At 41.9% G+C, this 16,233-nt stretch overlaps 1 protein-coding gene across 2 annotated transcripts in view; it reads right to left on the bottom strand.

The window, feature by feature from the left end:
• The window catches only part of camk2g2 (calcium/calmodulin-dependent protein kinase (CaM kinase) II gamma 2), a 468,766-nt gene that overhangs the window by 117,911 nt on the left and 334,622 nt on the right, over positions 1-16,233 (bottom strand). For both annotated transcript variants that reach the window (XM_059946757.1, XM_059946756.1), the window contains exon 9: positions 13,439-13,533. In XM_059946757.1, coding sequence (XP_059802740.1) covers positions 13,439-13,533 — 95 coding nt within the window. The remainder of the gene's footprint in view (positions 1-13,438; positions 13,534-16,233) is intronic.

Genomic DNA, 16,233 nt, shown 5'->3' with positions numbered 1-16,233 from the left:
ATACGGTAATAGTTTGTCTGATGTGCTGTGTGTGATATATGATGTGCGGGTGTGCCGTTTGCTGGAGGAATGTTGTTTTCTTTGGTTGTATACATGTAAACTTGAACTTAAATGAAATAGTCATAAAGAGCTTGTTCAGCCTTGTTCAAAAAATTCATGTTAAAATGTTCTGAAAGGCAATCAAAGCATTAGGGACTCAAAATGATTTATACAACAATTCAAGTCCTTACACAGCAAATGCTACAGTAACCATTTATTTTCTCCCCTCTGGTTCACTACAGAAACCTTAATAGATATTTTATTAAATCAATTTTAAAGAACACTATTTATTCGGCAGAATGGCAGGCTATTTTGATTGGGTGTTACACAGCCCTCTGTGTCTCAGCAAGACGCTGACTGTTTCAATAAGAAAATAATTACGCATGGCATTGTCAAAACCAAATAAATCAACGAGCTGATGAATATTGACATTTTCCCAACCCTCTGGTGCAGAAATGAAATTGTATATTCCTTGTAAGTTTCATAGCTTTCTGTTAACTATCTCGCCAATGGAAAAGTGGATTGCAACATACAAATCATTTGGTAGAAAGCTGCCTTCAAACAGGAGCCAGCTCCTTACTGGGCTGTCAGATAGATCCTCCACCAAGTGAATGAACACGAGGCACAGGAGCGGGATTAGGCCATCAGCCCATCGACTCTGCTTCACAATTCTATCATGGCTGATTTACTATCCCTTTCAACTCCCTTCTCCCTGCCTTCTCCCCATAACCTTTGATGGTTTCACTAATCAAGAGCCTATTAACCTCTCCTTTAAAGATGCCCAATCACTTTGGCTCCACAGCCATTTGTAGCAATGAATTCCACAGATTCACCACCCTCTGGCTAAGGAAATTACTCCTCATCTCTGTTCTAAACAGACATTGCTATATATTTTTTAATTTTTTTAAATTAGTTTTTTATGCATTTTCTACATCGCTACAGATAGAAAAAAAACCCGAATCAAAATGAAGAACATTAATACAGTGCAAAAATAAACATACAATAATAATATAATACAAAAAAGATAATTGAGAAAGCACCCAAATTGAAGTTAGTGTCCTCCCCAAGCCCCGCAACAAAAAAAAACTCCAGACCAACTACAACACAATATAGAGAATATAAATCAGGACATTCAAACCCCCAGAACTGTAAATACACTTAGTACACTTAGCAACAGAAGATATTGATGCCTACTACCAAAAAAAAAAGGAGCTGAAAGCAAGGGACCGAAAAAAAAACCTTAGTTAAGAGAAAGGTTCTGAAAGTACTCAATAAAAGGTCCCCAGACCTTATGGAACTTTATATCCGAATTAAGAACTGAATAATGAATTTTTTCAAGGTCTAAGCAGGACATAATATCATTAAGCCATTGAGCATGCGTGGGCGGGGCAACATCTCTCCATCTAAGGAGGATTAAACGTCTAGCCAGGAGAGAAGCAAAAGATAATATTTGACACTTAGTCGAACTCAAACGTAAATCTGTCTCACCCAAAAAACCAAACAAAGCAATTAAAGGGTTAGGTTCTAGGTGGTGATTCAGAATATAAGATAAAGTTATGAAGACATCTTTCCAAAATTTCTCCAAGCTAGGACAGAACCAGTACATATGAATAAGAGAGGCCTCGCCCCTTTTGCATTTATCACAAAGAGGACTAATATTAGGGTAAAATTGAGATAGTTTAGATTTAGACATATGGGCTCTGTGAACAATCTTAAACTGTAAAAGGCAATGGCAAGCACAAAGAGAGACATTGCTATATTTTGAGGCTGTGCTCTCTGGTCCTAGACTCTCCACTATAGGAAAAATCCTCTTCATGTCCACTCCATCTAGACCTTTCAATATTCGATACGTTTCAATGAGATCCACTCTCATTCTTCTGAAATGCAGTGATTAAAAGTCCATTTCATGGAATCATCGAGTAATACAGCACAGGTAAGGCCCTTCAGCCCTACTTGCCCATGCTGACCAAGGTGTCCACCTCACATTAAGTATATCCTACATGTCTAGGTGACGTTCAAGGTGGTTTCTGTACCTTCCTCTGGCAGCTCCTACCACACACTCAATGAAGAAAGTGTCCCTCAGATCCCTTTTAAATTGACTGAACATCAGATTCTACTAGCAAAGTTGAACAATGGTGAGCACCCTGGTCAGCATGGACTCACTGGGCAGAAAGGCCTGTGTCTGTGCTGTATTATAAGACCATAAGACATAGGAGCAGAATTAGGCCAATCAGTCCATTGAGTCTGCTCTGCCATTTCATCATGGCTGATCCACTTTTCTCTCAGCCCCAATCTCCTGCCTTGTCCATGTATCCCTTCATGCCCTGACTGATCAAGAACCTATCAACCTCTGCCTTAAATGCACCCAGTGACCTGGCCTCCACAGCTGCCTGTGGCAATGAATTCTCCAAAATTACCACTCTATGGCTAAAGAAATTCCTCCTCATCTTTGTTCTAGACGGACATCCCTCTATTTTAAGGCTATGCTCTCTGGTCTTAGACTTCCTCACAACCGGGAACATCCTCTTCACTTCCACTCTACCAAGGGCTTTCAACATTCAACACACACAAAATGCTGGAGAAACTCAGAGTACAGTCAACATTTCAGGCCAAGATCCTTCAGCAGGACCCTTCTGCTTGAATTTCCAGCATCTGCAGATTTTCTCTCGTCTGTCTTCTCAACATTTGATAAGTATCAATGAGATCCTCCCTTATGTTTCTAAACCATCAAGTACAGGCCCAGAGCCTTCAATATCTGTTCACATAACACTTGCATTCCTGGAATCATTCTCGTGAACCTCTTCTGGACCCTCTCCAATGTTAGATAAGGGGACCAGATCAGCTCACAATACTCCAAGCGAGGCCTCACCAGTGTCTTATGCAGCCTCAGCATTACATCCTTGCCCTTATATTCTAATATTGTTGAACTGAATGCTAACATTGCATTTGCCTTCCTTACCACCGATTTAACCTGCAAACTAACCTTTGGGTATTTGTCTATGGCCCTAATGGAATGATGCTGGAGAAAAGACAGCTGTGCTTGGGTAAATCACACCCAGAAGAGCGTGGCCCAACTTTCCAAAGGACAAGACTTCAACTGGAAATGAGCACCAAGATATAAAAGAAACAGCGCAAAAATAATTTGACGCACCGTTTGCATGGTGAAAACACAGGTGCAGTACGCTCCAGTTTCCTGCTGACACCAACAGCAAGAGGACTGGTGTCTGCAGATTTCAGAGAATTGCCAATTAAAAGTAAACGCAAGGAGGAGAGAGAGCTCCTCCAAATCATCATGGTCTTGCGTGAATTTACCAGAAGGATGGAGGAAACCAGTTAACTAAAAACACCCAATAGGGGGTCAGATGAATTCTTGAATTAGAAACCAGTCTTACAGGCTGTCCATAATCGGGATCAGGTTTATAGTCAATAACATACGTTGTGAAATTTGTTTTGTGGCAGCAGTACAGTGTAATGTTGGTCATTAATGCAAATAATGCATCATACTGATTGCTTCAATGTTCCCTGAGACCATAAGACTGTAAGACATAGGACCACAATCAGGCCATTTGGCCCATCAAGCTCTCTCCATCATGGCTGATTTATTATCCATTTCAACCCCATTCTCCTATCTTTTCACAATATTTGACTTCTTTACTCAACCTCCCCTTTAAGTACTTCCACTTGGTCTCCACAGCTGGTCTGTGGTAATGAATTCCACAGATTCACCATCACCTGGCTGAAGAAATTCCTCCACATAACTGTTCTAGAGGTATGTTCTTTTGTTTTGACACTGTGCCCTCTCGTCCTCAGCTCTCCCACTATTGGAAACATCCTGTCCACATCCACTCTATCTAGGTCTTTCAGTATTCAATGGGTACAATTTTTGATGTAGACATGACAAATCAAGGTAATCTTTTGTTCTTTTAAGAACAATACAGAAAAAAATACTATAAATTACAATAATAATACGTAAAAATATCAATAAATAGCACAAAAGACAGCAAATGGGAGGTAGGTAGTGTTGCAGAGAAAGGAGGACAGTGCAAATAACTTGATCATCTTTTCACAGAGATGACAGGTTTTTAAAGGACCACTATGTCATGATTTCTCAGAAATAACATCACTCAGATTGTTCAGCACAGATATCATCCAGAAAATAGTCTCCAATATATTGCATTAAAGGTTTCATGTTGCATTCTAATCCACAGGAAGGAAGATAATTGCTTCTGCCAGCAAGACTAATTGACGAACTGAGAAGCAATTTGATACCCAAGTTGTGGTAAGTCTCATGATGGCCCGTTACATAATTAATGCTACGTATTTAAAATGTACACTGAGTGGCCACTTTATTAGGCACCATCTCTACCCAATAAAATGGCCACTGAGCGTGTGTTCATGGTCTTCTGCTGCTGTAGCCCATCCACTTCAAGGTTCGATGTGTTGTGCATCTCTTCAGCACACCACTTGGTTATTCACCTTTCTGTCAGTCTGGTCATTCTCCTCAGATTGCTCTCATTAACAAGGTATTTTCGCCCACAGAACTGCCACTCATTGGATATGTTTTTGTTTTTCCACACCATCCTCTGTAAATTCTAGAGATTGTTGTGTGTGAAAATCCCAGGAGATCAGCAGTTTCTGGGACACTCGAACCACCCTGACTGACACCAACAACCATTTCATGGCCAAAGTCACTTAGATCACATTTTTACTCCACTCTGATATTTGGTCTGAATAACAACTGAACCTCTTGACCGTATCTGCATGTTTTTAAGCACTGAATTGCTGTCGCATGATTGGCTGATTAGATATTTGCATTAACGAGCAGGTGTACAGGTGTACCTAATAAAGTGGCCACTGAGTACAGTTAAAATGTGTTTTAGATTTTATTCAATACAGAACCGAGAAAAAATAATCAGCCCATAAATCTATCTTTGGATTGGAGACCTTAAAAACCAAAACCTAATGTGTGTTTCAATTGGACTATAAAACACTTAACTTGAAAAGCACACTCCCCTCTTCCCCTCACCACCTTGTTGGATAAGAGTGTAAATTTGTTTTTTTGTGATTTAACTTTTCCTATGCTTGCTTGTTCATTGAGTTTTTCAATAATTGCAGTGTAGCTGATACTGTATTTTTCTTGAAGCTTCTCTGTAGCATGTGTCAGCCATTAATCACTGGAATGTCTGTCATCTATTCTGTGCTAGTTTTTTCAGTATAAGACAACCACAATATCTTTGCTTTTTGTCTTTGTTCTTCTAAAAGTTAATAAACAAATTTTAAGCCTCATTCTTGACTTTCGAAGAAACTTTAAATTGCAAAATCACCAGACCCAACAAACTCTTTCCTGTTATTCCACAGGTACTGTCCTTTCCTATCAGATTCCATCTTCTTTAACCTTTTTTCACTTCTACCTATCATCAACCAGCTTCTTACATTTTTCCCACACTCCTCCCTCCCACACCTGCCTATCATGCACTTTCCTCATTTTTCCCAGGAACGCATGACATTGCCTGCCAGCAGCTCCTTCCAATTTATCCTGGCCAAATCCTCTCTCATAACCACTGTAATTTCCCTTACACCACTGAGATACTGCTACGTCAGACTTTACTTTCTCCCCATCAGATTTCAAGTTGAACTCAATCATATTATGATCACCGGTGCCCAAGAGTTCTTTTACCTTAAGCTCCTGAATCCTCTCCGGTTCATTACATAACACCCAATCCAGTATAGCTGATCCCCTAGTAGACTCAATGACAAACTGCTCTAAAAAGCCACCTCTTAGGCATTCAACTAACTCATCCTCTTGAGATCCATTACCAAACTGATTTTCCCAATCGACCTGCATGTTAAAATCTCCCATGACTACCATAACATTGCCCTTTTGACTCGCCTTTTCTATTTCCTGTTGTAACCTGTGGTCCTCCTCTCAGCTACTGTTGGGAGGCCTGTATATAACTACCATCAATAGTCCTTTTACCCTTGCAGGTTCTTAATTCAACCCACAAGGATTCAACATCTTCTGATCCTATGTCACATCTTTCTGCTGATCTGATGCCATCCTTTACCAATAGAGACACACAACCCCCTCTGCCTACCTTCTTATCCCTCCGATGTAATGTGTAACCTTAGACCAACCACAACTATCCTTCAGCAACGATTCAGTGATGGCCACAACATCATATCTGGCAATTTGTAATAGTGCAAGAAGATCATACACCTTATTTCTTATACTATGCACATTTAGAATACTGTATTTGCTATCCTTTCTGATTCTGCATCCCTGATGATCGGATACTCAGCCTGTTGGCTGCAACTAAGTCCCATCACCTGCCTGCTCTTCCTGGCAGTCTGATTGCACACTATCTTTACTTTTTTACCATCTGTCCTATCCTGAGTCCTTTCACTGTGGTTCACACCCCCCTACCAAATTAGCTTAAGTCCTCCCCAACAGCTCTAACAAACCTGCCCATCAGAATGTTGGTCACTTTTGAACAGGAGAGATCCCCCAGAAGAAGATCCCAGTGACCCAGGAAACTGAAGCCCAGCTTCTCAGCCACACATTTATCTGCCAAATCATCCTGTTTCTACCCTCACTGGCACGTGACACAGGCAGCAATCCAGAAATTACTACCTGGGAGGTCCTGCTTCTCAGCTTTCTACCTAGCTCTCTGAATTCTCTTTTCAGGATCTCATTACTTTTCCTTCCTATGTCATTGGTACCAATACGTATCAAGACATCTGGCTGTTCCCCCTCCCTCTTCAAAATGTTGTGGACGAGACCTGAGACATCCCTGACCCTGGTACCTGGGAGGCAACATACCATCCAGGTGTCCTGTTATTGTCCCCAGAATCTCCTGTCTGTTCCCCTCACTATCGAGCCCCTATCACTACCACTCCCTCCTTCTCTCTCTTTCCCTTCTGTACCACGGACTCATGCTCAGTGCCTGTAACCATAAGAATTAGGCCACTCAGCTCTTCGAGTCTGCTCTGCCATTCCATCATGGCTGATTTATTTTCCCTCTCAACCCCATTCTCCAGCTTTCTCCTCATGACCTTTGACACCCTTACTAATCAAGAATCTATCAAACTCTGCTTTAAATATACCAAATGTCCTGGCCTCCACAGCAGTCCGTGCCAATGAATTCCACAGATTCATCACCCTCTGGCTAAACAAATATCTCCTCATCTTTATTCTGAAGAGATGTCCTTCTATCCTAAGGCTGCATCACCTGGCTCTAGACTACACCACCACAGCAAGCATCCCCTCCACATCCACTCTATCTTGGCCTTTCAGTATTTGCTTGATTTAAATAACTGCCATCATCCTTCTAAACTCAGATAAAACAAGCCCAGAGCCATCAAACACTCCTTACAATATACATTAACCCTTTCATTTTTGAAATTATTTTTGTAACTCTCCTCTGGACTCTCTCCAGTACCAACACATCTTTTCTTAGATAAGGGGCATTCTGACCTGCATTCCATCCTTGCTCTTATATTGAAATGAATGCTAACATTGTATTTGCCTTCTGAAAAATGAGGGAAGTGCAAGACAGATATATTTCAAATAAGAAGAGATTTTCAAAGGGAAGAAGGATACTACCATGGCTGACAACTGAAATTAGAGCCAAAGTAAAAGCAAAAGAGAAGGCAGACAAGGAAACCAGAGCTAATGGGAGGATAGATGATTGGGGAAGCTTTAAAAAAAATTGCAGAAGGAAACTAAGAAGGTCATTCAGAAGGAAAAGACGAATTATCAGAGGAAGCTGGTGATTAATATCAAAGAAGATACTAAAAGCTTTTTTTAAGTATATAAAGGGTAACAGAGAGTCGAAGGTAGATATAGGACCAATAGAAAATGATGCTGGAGATACTGTAGTGAGAGATGCAGAGATAGCAGAGGAATTCAATGCATATTATGCATCAGTCTTTACAGTGGAAGATGTCTGCAGTATACTGGACATTCAAGAGTGTCAAGGAAGTGAAGTTTATGCAGTGAAAATTATGACTGAGAAGGTGCTCAAGAAGCTTAATAGTTTGAGGGTGGATAAATCTCCTGGACCTGATGAAATGCACCCTTGGGTCCTGAAGGAAGTACCTGGAGAGATTGCGGAGGCATTAACAATGATAGATTCTGGCATTGTACCAGATGACTGGGAAATTGCAAATGTTTCTCCGCTATTTAAGAAGGGTGGAAGGCAGCAGAAAGGAAACTATAGACCTGTTAGCCTGATATCAGTGGTTGGGAAGTTATTGGAATCAATTGTTAGGGATGAGATTACGGAGTACCTGGAAGCGCATGACAAGATAGGCCAAAGCCAGCTTGGTTTCCTGAAAGGAAAATTCTGCCTGAGAAATCTACTGCAATACTTTGAGGAAATAACAAGCAGGGTAGACAAAGGAGATGCAGTAGATGTGGTGTACTTGGATTTTCAGAAGGCCTTTGACAAGGTGCCGCACATGAGGCTGCTTAGCAAGATAAGAGCCCATGGAATTACAGGAGAGTTACTAGTGTGGGTGGAACATTGGCTGATTGGCAGAAAACAGAGAGTGGGAATAAAGGGATCTTATTCTGGCTGGCTGCCGGTTACCAGTGGAGTTCCACAGGGGTCGGTGTTGGGACCGCTGCTTTTTATGATGTATGTCAATTACTTGGACTATGGGATTATTGGATTTGTGGCTAAATTTGGTGATGGTACAAAGATAGGTGGAGGAGCAGGTAGTGTTGAGGAAACAGAGTGCCTGCAGAGAGATTTGAATAGTTTATGGGAATGGGCAAAGAAGTGGCAAATGAAATACAATGTTGGAAAATGTATGGTCATGCACTTTGGTGGAAGAAATAAACAGGCAGACTAATAGTTAGATGAGGAGAGAATTTAAAATGCAGAAATGCAAAGGGACTTGGGAGTCCTTGTGCAGGATACCCTGAAGGTTAACCTCCAGGTTGAGTCAGTTGTGAAGAAGGTGAATGCAATGTTGGCATTCATTTCTAGAGTTTTAGAATATAAGAGCAGGGATATGATGTTGAGGCTCTATAAGGCACTCATGAGATGACACTTGGAGTAGTGTGTACAGTTCTGAGCTCCTTATTTTAGCAAGGATATACTGACATTGGAGAGGGTTCAGAGAAGATTCATGAGAATGATTCCAGGAATGAAAGGTTTACCGTATGAAGAACGACTGACAGCTCTGGGGCTGTATTCCCTGGATTTCAGGAGAATGAGGGGGGATCTCACAGAAACATTCTGAATGTTAAAAGGCCTGAACAGATTAGATACGACAAAGTTATTTTCCATGGTAGGGGAGTCTAGGACAAAAGGGCACGTCTTCAGGATTGAAGGACATCCATTTAGAAGAGAGAAATGGAGAAATTATTTAGTTGGAGGGTTGTAAATCTGTGGAATTTGTTGCCATGAGCAGCTGTGGAGGCCAAGTCATTGGGTGCATTTAAGGCAGAGATAGATAGGTTCTTGATTAGCCAGGGTATCAAAGGGTATGGGCAGAAGACAGGGGAGTGGGGATGACTGGAAGAATTGGATCAGCCCAAGATTACATGGTGGACCAGACTCAATGGGCCAAATGGCCTACTTCTGTTCCTATATCTTATGGTCTTGTGGTCTTACCACCAACCGAACCTGCAAATTAACGTTCAGAGAATCCTGCACAAGGACTTCCATTCTTTGACTTATCCGCCCACCCAGTCCAGTCCCTTCCTACCTACATCCATGACAGTTCACATACTCTGAATCTTTACAATGATTTCATGTTCCCTGGTTGCATCATCTTATTTTTACAATGGATGTCCAGTCCCTATACACCTCCATGCCCCAGCAGAAAGGCCTCAAAGCTCTCCATTTCTTTCTGGACACCAGACCCAACCAGTTCCCCTCCACCACCATTCTCCTCTGCCTAGCAGAACCTGTCCTCTCTCTAAATAATTTCTCCTTTGTCTCCTCCCACTTCCTTCACACAAAATGTGTAGCCATGAGCACTCATGCAGGTCCCAGCTATACCGGCCTATTTGTCAGCTACATGGAACACTCTTATGTTCCAAGCCAACACTGGCGACCGTACTGCACTTTCCTACGCTTCATTGACAACTGCATTGGTGCTGCTTCCTGCAACCGTGCTGAACTTGTCCACCTCATCCACTTTACCTCCAATTTCCACCCTGCCCTCAAATTTACCTGGTCTTTTTCCAACACCTCCCTCCCCTTTCTCAATCTTGCTGTCACTATCCCTGGAGACAGCTTATCTCATAATGTCTATTTCAAACCCATGGACTCTCACAGCTACCTGGACTATACCTCCTCCCACCCTGTTACTTGTAAAAAAAATATCATCCCCTCCTCTCAATTTTTCCATCTGCACTGCATTTGCTCTCAGGATGAGGCTTTTTATTCCAGAATGAAGGAGATTTTCTCCTTCTTCAAAGAAAGGGGCTTCCCTTCCTCCACAATCAATGCTGCTATCAACCACATCTCTTCCATTTCACACACATCTGCTCTCACCCCATGCTCCCGCCACCCTACGAGGGACAGGGTTCCCCTTGTCCTCATCTTCCACCCCACCAGCCTCTGTAATTTCCAAACAGGACCCCACCACCAAGCACATCTGTCCCTCCCCCCTCCCACTTTCTGCTTTCCACAGGGATCACTCCCTATGCAACTCCCTTGTCCATTCATCCCTCCCCACTGATCTCCCTCCTAGCATTTATCTTTGCAAGCAGAACAAGTGCTACACCTGCCCCTACACCTCCTCCCTCACTATTGTTCAGGGCCCCAAACAGTCCTTTCAGGTGAGGCGTCACTTCACCTATGAGTCTGTTGGGTCATATACTGTGTCCGGAGCTCCAGGTGTAGTCTTTGGTATATCGGTGAGACCCAGCGTAGATTGGGAGACTACTTCACTGAACACCTCTGCCAGAAAAAGTGGGATCTCCCAGTGGCCACCGATTTTAATTCCACTTCCCATTCCCATTCCAATATGTCAATCCATGGCCTCCTCTACTGTTGCTCATCCCTCCCCTTCAGGTTTCACCTATCACCTCATGTTTCTCTCTCCCCTCCCCCCACTTTTTAATTCTATTCCTCAACTATTTTTCTCCAGTCCTGCAGAAGAGTCTCGGCCTGAAATGTCGACTATACTCTTTTCCATAGAAGCTGCCTGGCCTGCTGAGTTCATCCAGCATTTTATGTGTGTTGCAAGGGCTCCCAAGTCCCTTTTCTCCTCTAATTTTGGAAGTCTCTCCCTGTTTAGTGTCTAGTGTCTAGTGTTTAGACCTTTATTCATTTTACAAAAATGCATGACCATACACTTCTCTACACTAAATTCCATCAGACACTTCTTTGCCCCATTACCCTGATCTGTCCAAATCCTTCTGCAGATTTCCTGCTTCCTCAGTACTATTGATTTTTAATGATCATTACTAATGCCTTCACAATTTCTTCAGCTACCTCTTTCAGAACCCTGGGGTGTACACCATCTGGTCCAGGGGACTTATCTACCTTCAGACTTTTCAGTTTCCCAAGCACCTTCTCCTTAGTAATAGCAACTACACTTACTTCTGCCCCTGCACTCTCAAATTTCTGCCACACTGCTAGTGTCTTCCACAGTGAAGACTGATACAAAGTACTTACTCAACTTGCCTGCCTTTTCTTTGTCCCCATTACTGCCTCTCCACCGTTATTTTCCAGCCATCTGGTATGCACTCTCACCACTTGTTTATCTTTATATATCTGAAAAAACTTCTGGTATCTTCTTTTATATTATTGGCTTGCTTACCTTCATATCTTATCTTTTCTCTCTTTATGGATTTTTTTTTGTTGCCCTCTATTGGTTTTTGAAAGTTTCCCAAACCTTTAACTTCCAGCTAATTTTTGCTCTATTACATGCCTTCTGTTTTGCTTTTCCACTGATTCGGATGGCTTCTCCCCTTCTGCAATGAGATTTCTGAATGGACAATGAACCTCATTATTTTCGCTCTCTTTTTGCAATAATTACTTAAAATAAGATTTTAAGATATATTTCCGGTTGTAATTTATATTGCATTTTATGTATTGCACGACCCACTGCAGCAAACAACAAAATTCATAACATGTGTCAGTGATAACAATCTTGATTCTGATTCACCAAACAGGCAGTAAACTAGAAAGGAAAATCACTGAACTAAATTGTTTACGAAGTTTAGAGTGCAAATGTGTTTTTTTTATTTTAGAGGTACAATGTGGAAAAGGCCTTCTGGCCCAACAAGCTGCACCATCCAGCAACCACCAATTTAACCCTAGCCTCATCAGAGGACAATTTACAATGACCAATTATCCTACTAAATCTTTGAACTGTGGGAGGAAACTGGAGCACCCAGAGGAAATCCATGTGGTCACGGAGAAAACATACAAACTCCTTATAGACAGTAGCGGCATTGAACTCCAGCTGCAATAGTGTCGTGCTAACCGCTATGCTATCGTGGCACCCCATGGATTTATGAGCTAAAAGCAAAGGCTTAAATATTATAAACTGAGAAATTAGAGAAAAACATTTTGAAAAGCTATATGATTTTGAAATATTCTCTTATAAACTGCAATCCACAGGCATTGACTGTTTGTTCCTCTCCATAGATGCTGCCTGACCTGCTGAGTTCCTCCAGCAGTTTGTGAGAGTTAATCCATAGATAGAATACCTTTCTTGGCTCGGGAGGTGAGTGAGCAATACTGCTCTTAATAGACTACTAAAATCATAGTTGCACTTCATACAGCAACATTTACTATGAGGATGAATGTTTTCTGTGGATGACATTGGAAAACATGCTTCCAGTGACGAAACACTGACAGCAACATTTAATATTTAAATGCATATGTGGACTGTAGAAGTTGTTGAGGAAATCGATCTATTAAAGCCTTGAATATTCAAGATTCAAAATTCAGATTTATTTATCATGTGTACATCGAGACATACAATGAAATGCATCATTTGCGTTAACAACCAAACGCCTGAGGATATACTGAGGGCAGCCCGCAAGTGTTGCTGCACACTCTGACACCAACATAGCATGCCCACAATGCTCAAAGTTCAGAGTTCAAAGTAGATATCTGTCACCATATACTACTCTAAATTTCATTTTCTTGCAGGCATTCACAGCAAAACAAAGAAATACAACTGTATGAATGAAATACTACAAAGCCTGACTAACAACCAATGTGCAAAGCAAGATGAACTGTGCAAATAAAAATAACAAACAAACAAACAAATAAATAATACAGAGAACATGAGTTGTGGAATCCTGGATATTGAGTCCATGGGTTATGGAATCAGGTCTGTGTTGAGGTGAGTGCTGAGGCAGCAGAACAACACTGAACACAACAAGCAACAAAACTTGTTCCCAAACTCTAATTGTACTTACATCATAAGCACCAGCCTTAATTTGTTGATAAAGCTTATGCTGGTCCTCATCCCAGAAGGGAGGGTAGCCAACTAGTAATATGTAGAGGATGACTCCTGAAACACAACAAGTGAGAAACTGAATATGAATTAATCCACTAGATAAAAAGTCTTCCATCTTATTGTTTACCTGCAATGCATTTTCTCTATAGCTGTTACACTTTATTCTGCAGTCTGTTATTGTTTTGCTCTGTTTTGCCTCAATGCATTGTGCTGGCATTGGGGAGGGCCCAGAGGAGGTTCACAAGGAGGATCCCGGTAGTGAAAGGGTTAACGGATGAAGAGCGGTTGATGGCTCTGGGCCTGTACTCACTGGAGCTTAGAAGAATGATGGGTTCTCATTGAAACCTATAGACTATTAAAGGCCTAGAGGATGCTTCCTATAGTGGGGGGACCCTAGGACCAGAGGTTTGGAACCAAAGTGCTATCATTCATTTTGAGAAGGTTGGATTATAAAAGCAACGATACAATGCTGAGGCTCTCTAAGAAATTAATCAGAGTATATGGAGTATTGTAAGCAGCTTTAGGTACCATATCTAAGGAAATGTGTGCTGGCATTGGAGAGGGTTCAGAGAAGCTTCAGGAGAATGATCATGAGAATGAAAGGGTTAATGTATGAGGAGTGTTGGATGGCTCTGGGTCTTTACTCACAGGAGTTTAGAAAAAGGTGGGGGGTGGGTTCATTGAAACTACAGAATACTGAAGTGCCTCGATAGAATGGACATGGAGAGGATATTTCCAAAAGTGGAGGAGTCTAGGACCAGAGGACGCAGCCTCAGAATAGAAAGACCACCCTTTAGAACTGTGAAGGAGATGAATTTTTTATAGCCAGAGGGTGGTAAATCTGTGGAATTAGAGACACCTGTGGAGGTTAAGTCATTGGGTATATTTAAAGTGGAGGGTGATAGGTTCTTAGTAAAGATGTCAAAGTTTACATGGAGAAGACAGGAGAATGGTATTGAGAGGGAAAATAAATCAGCCATGATGAAATGGTGGAGCAGACTCCAATGGCCAAATGGCCTAATTCTGCTCCTATGACTTATGATAATGATTTGAATAGTGTGAAGTGTGTGCAAGAGAAATTTCCATCTAGTCATGTTATTAGGGAACACTGGATCACCATGGAATTTCTAACATTATCCAATGAGCTGGTTAAGAACTATCACAAGTAGCCAGCATGTTTGTAAGTGGACAATCTCTCAAGCCCACAGGTCCATGACCAGAGAAAAGATTTTGGGATCTGGTCTTGGACACTCTACATCAGGGGTTCCCAACTTGGGCTCCACATATCCTTTGGTTAATGGTAGGGGTCCATGGCATAAAAAAGGTTGGGAACCCTTGATCTAGGTCCATGACTAGAGTGAACACCAAGCTTCCAATAACATTTAATTATTTTTAAGCAGGTGTAAACCAAATGCATAAGAAACATAAAAATATTGCAGCTGCTTGCAGTTGTATGAGACATTGGTGAGGCTGCAGTTGGGGTATAGTGTAGCTTTGGTCACTATACTGTACAAAAGATGTTACTAAACTAAAAAGAGTGGACAAAGTGGCTTTCCGCAGTGATCTCTCCCTCCATGATTCCTTTGTCCATTCATCCCTTTCCATTAATCTCTCTCCTGGTACTTATACCTGCAAGCTGCCCATTCACCTCCTCCCTCATCCCAAACAGTCTTTACAGATGAGGCAACACTTCACCTGCTGATCTATTGTGTCCAATACTCCCAATACAACCTCATCTACAAACTGGGGGACCACTTCATTGAGCACCTCTGCTCCATCCACCAAAAGCAGAACTTTCCAACCCACCAGGCTTCACCCATCACCTTCTAGCCATCCTTCCCTCCCCCCACCTCTTTAAACGTATCTTACCCCTTCCTTTTCAGTCCTGAAGAAATGCCTTAGACCAAAATGTTGACTGTTTATTCATCTCTATAGATGGTGTCTGACCTGAGGAGTTCCTCCAGCATTTTATGCATGCTGCTCTGGATTTCCACCATCTGCAGAATCTCCTGAGTTTATGAGTACACAAAGGACTTATAAGGATCTTGCAAGGACTTGAAAGGGGATTGATTTTACAGGGAGAGGTTGGACAGACTTGGATTTGGAGTGTAAGAGACTGAGAGGTGATCTTACAAAGATGTATATGAGCATGAAGGTCATAGACAGGGTGAAAGAACATAGCCTTTTCTCCACGGAGGAGGAGCTAAAAACACAAGGAATTAGGTATAAGATCAGGTGTGAAAGATTTAAAGGGAACATCAAGGGGCAGCTTCTTCATGCAAAGAATGGTGCATATTTGGAATCAGCTGCCAGATATAGTGGTTGAGGAGGGCACATTAGCAACATCTAAAAGCCATTGAGGCAAGTTCATAAGATCAGAGAGGTTTAGAGAGTCATGGGCCAAATGCAGGCAGATGGTCACAGTCACCATGGACATATTGGGCTGAAGGACCTGTTTCTGAGCTGTCTGATTCCATGTTGGACACTGGAAGGAAGACTGGAAAGTGCCAGAAACACTTAGGCCGGAGCAGTGGAGGATAGAAAAATAACCACGCCAATCACCAAAAGTTATTGGTTTCCAGCTCCGTCTCACCTGCTGAGTATTCCCAGCTTTTCCTGTTTTTTGCTCTATTATCAACATCTCCACCATTCTCCAGCCACGAAGATGAACACTGGTAAAGGTGCACACAACAGAACCAGCAATGGATCTCCGAGCTTTTCAAACTCATTCAATAAACTCACAGCCTTGCCACC

Source organism: Hypanus sabinus, chromosome 21, assembly GCF_030144855.1.
Source record: "Hypanus sabinus isolate sHypSab1 chromosome 21, sHypSab1.hap1, whole genome shotgun sequence".
Taxonomy (NCBI): Eukaryota; Metazoa; Chordata; class Chondrichthyes; order Myliobatiformes; family Dasyatidae; genus Hypanus; species Hypanus sabinus.
Note: the sequence above shows the minus strand (reverse complement) of the source record. Positions and strands in the feature narration are given on the sequence as shown.